Source organism: Marmota marmota, unplaced genomic scaffold (assembly GCF_001458135.2).
Source record: "Marmota marmota marmota unplaced genomic scaffold, marMar, whole genome shotgun sequence".
Classification (NCBI taxonomy): domain Eukaryota; kingdom Metazoa; phylum Chordata; class Mammalia; order Rodentia; family Sciuridae; genus Marmota; species Marmota marmota.
The window spans coordinates 2698355-2699091 of NW_026000221.1; the positions used below are offsets into that span (position 1 = coordinate 2698355).

A 737-nucleotide genomic window follows, 5' to 3' on the forward strand; every position below is an offset into this window, starting at 1 on the left:
GGAGCGCACTCGCCCACGGCCCCTGCGCCGCCGCCGCTCCTGCTCCTCGTCCTGCGCGCCTGGAACATCTGACGCCCCAGAGATCCCAGGTGCGCCCCTGCGGGCCGGCGCGGGCGGCCCCGAGGTGGAGACAGGCAATTGGAGCCTGACACAGTCCTCCTCGTCGGTGAGGAAGCAGGACAGGTCGCTGCTGCTGTTGTTGCTGGCGCAGTCGAGGTCGGAGAGGCAGGTCTCCAGCGGGGCTGGCATCTTTGCGCTGTGCAGGACTGACAGATGGACAGAAGGACGTTTAGAGGACAGGAGCCCGGGCTGAGGGCAGGGCCGCTGGGGGGCACTTACGTTTCGAACGGCCCGGGCTTACTTTGTGCCCGTTGCGGGCGCGAGGGCCAGGAAGGGCGCAAGGGCGCAAAGGAAACTTAGCTTTGCCTTCTCGCCTCGCCTGCAGGAGCCACGCGCCGGGCTGGTCTCCCGAGTGATGTCGCCGGCGATCAGATCAGCTCGTGTGAGCACCGAGTGTGGCACACGACTGGCCTCAGGACCCCTTAAGTACCCGGCGCAACAATGGGCGCCCCCCTCCCTTGCCACCTCCGCCCCTGAGGCAGCCCCGGTGAATGGAGCGAGGCGGCAGGTCAGCCCCGTGCGGCGCCAGGGTATTTGCATAATTTATGCTCGCGGGAGGCCGCCCCTCCCCCCTCCTGGAGCGTGCCCGTAATTACCGCCGGCCAATCGGTGGCCTT

At 67.8% G+C, this 737-nt stretch overlaps 1 protein-coding gene across 1 annotated transcript in view; it reads right to left on the reverse strand.

The window, feature by feature from the left end:
• Positions 1-249, reverse strand: part of Neurog1 (neurogenin 1) — a 495-nt gene extending 246 nt beyond the window's left edge. Inside the window, exon 1 of the mRNA XM_015488453.1 lies at positions 6-249. Coding sequence (XP_015343939.1) covers positions 6-249 — 244 coding nt within the window. The remainder of the gene's footprint in view (positions 1-5) is intronic.
• Positions 250-737: the final 488 nt, after the last annotated feature.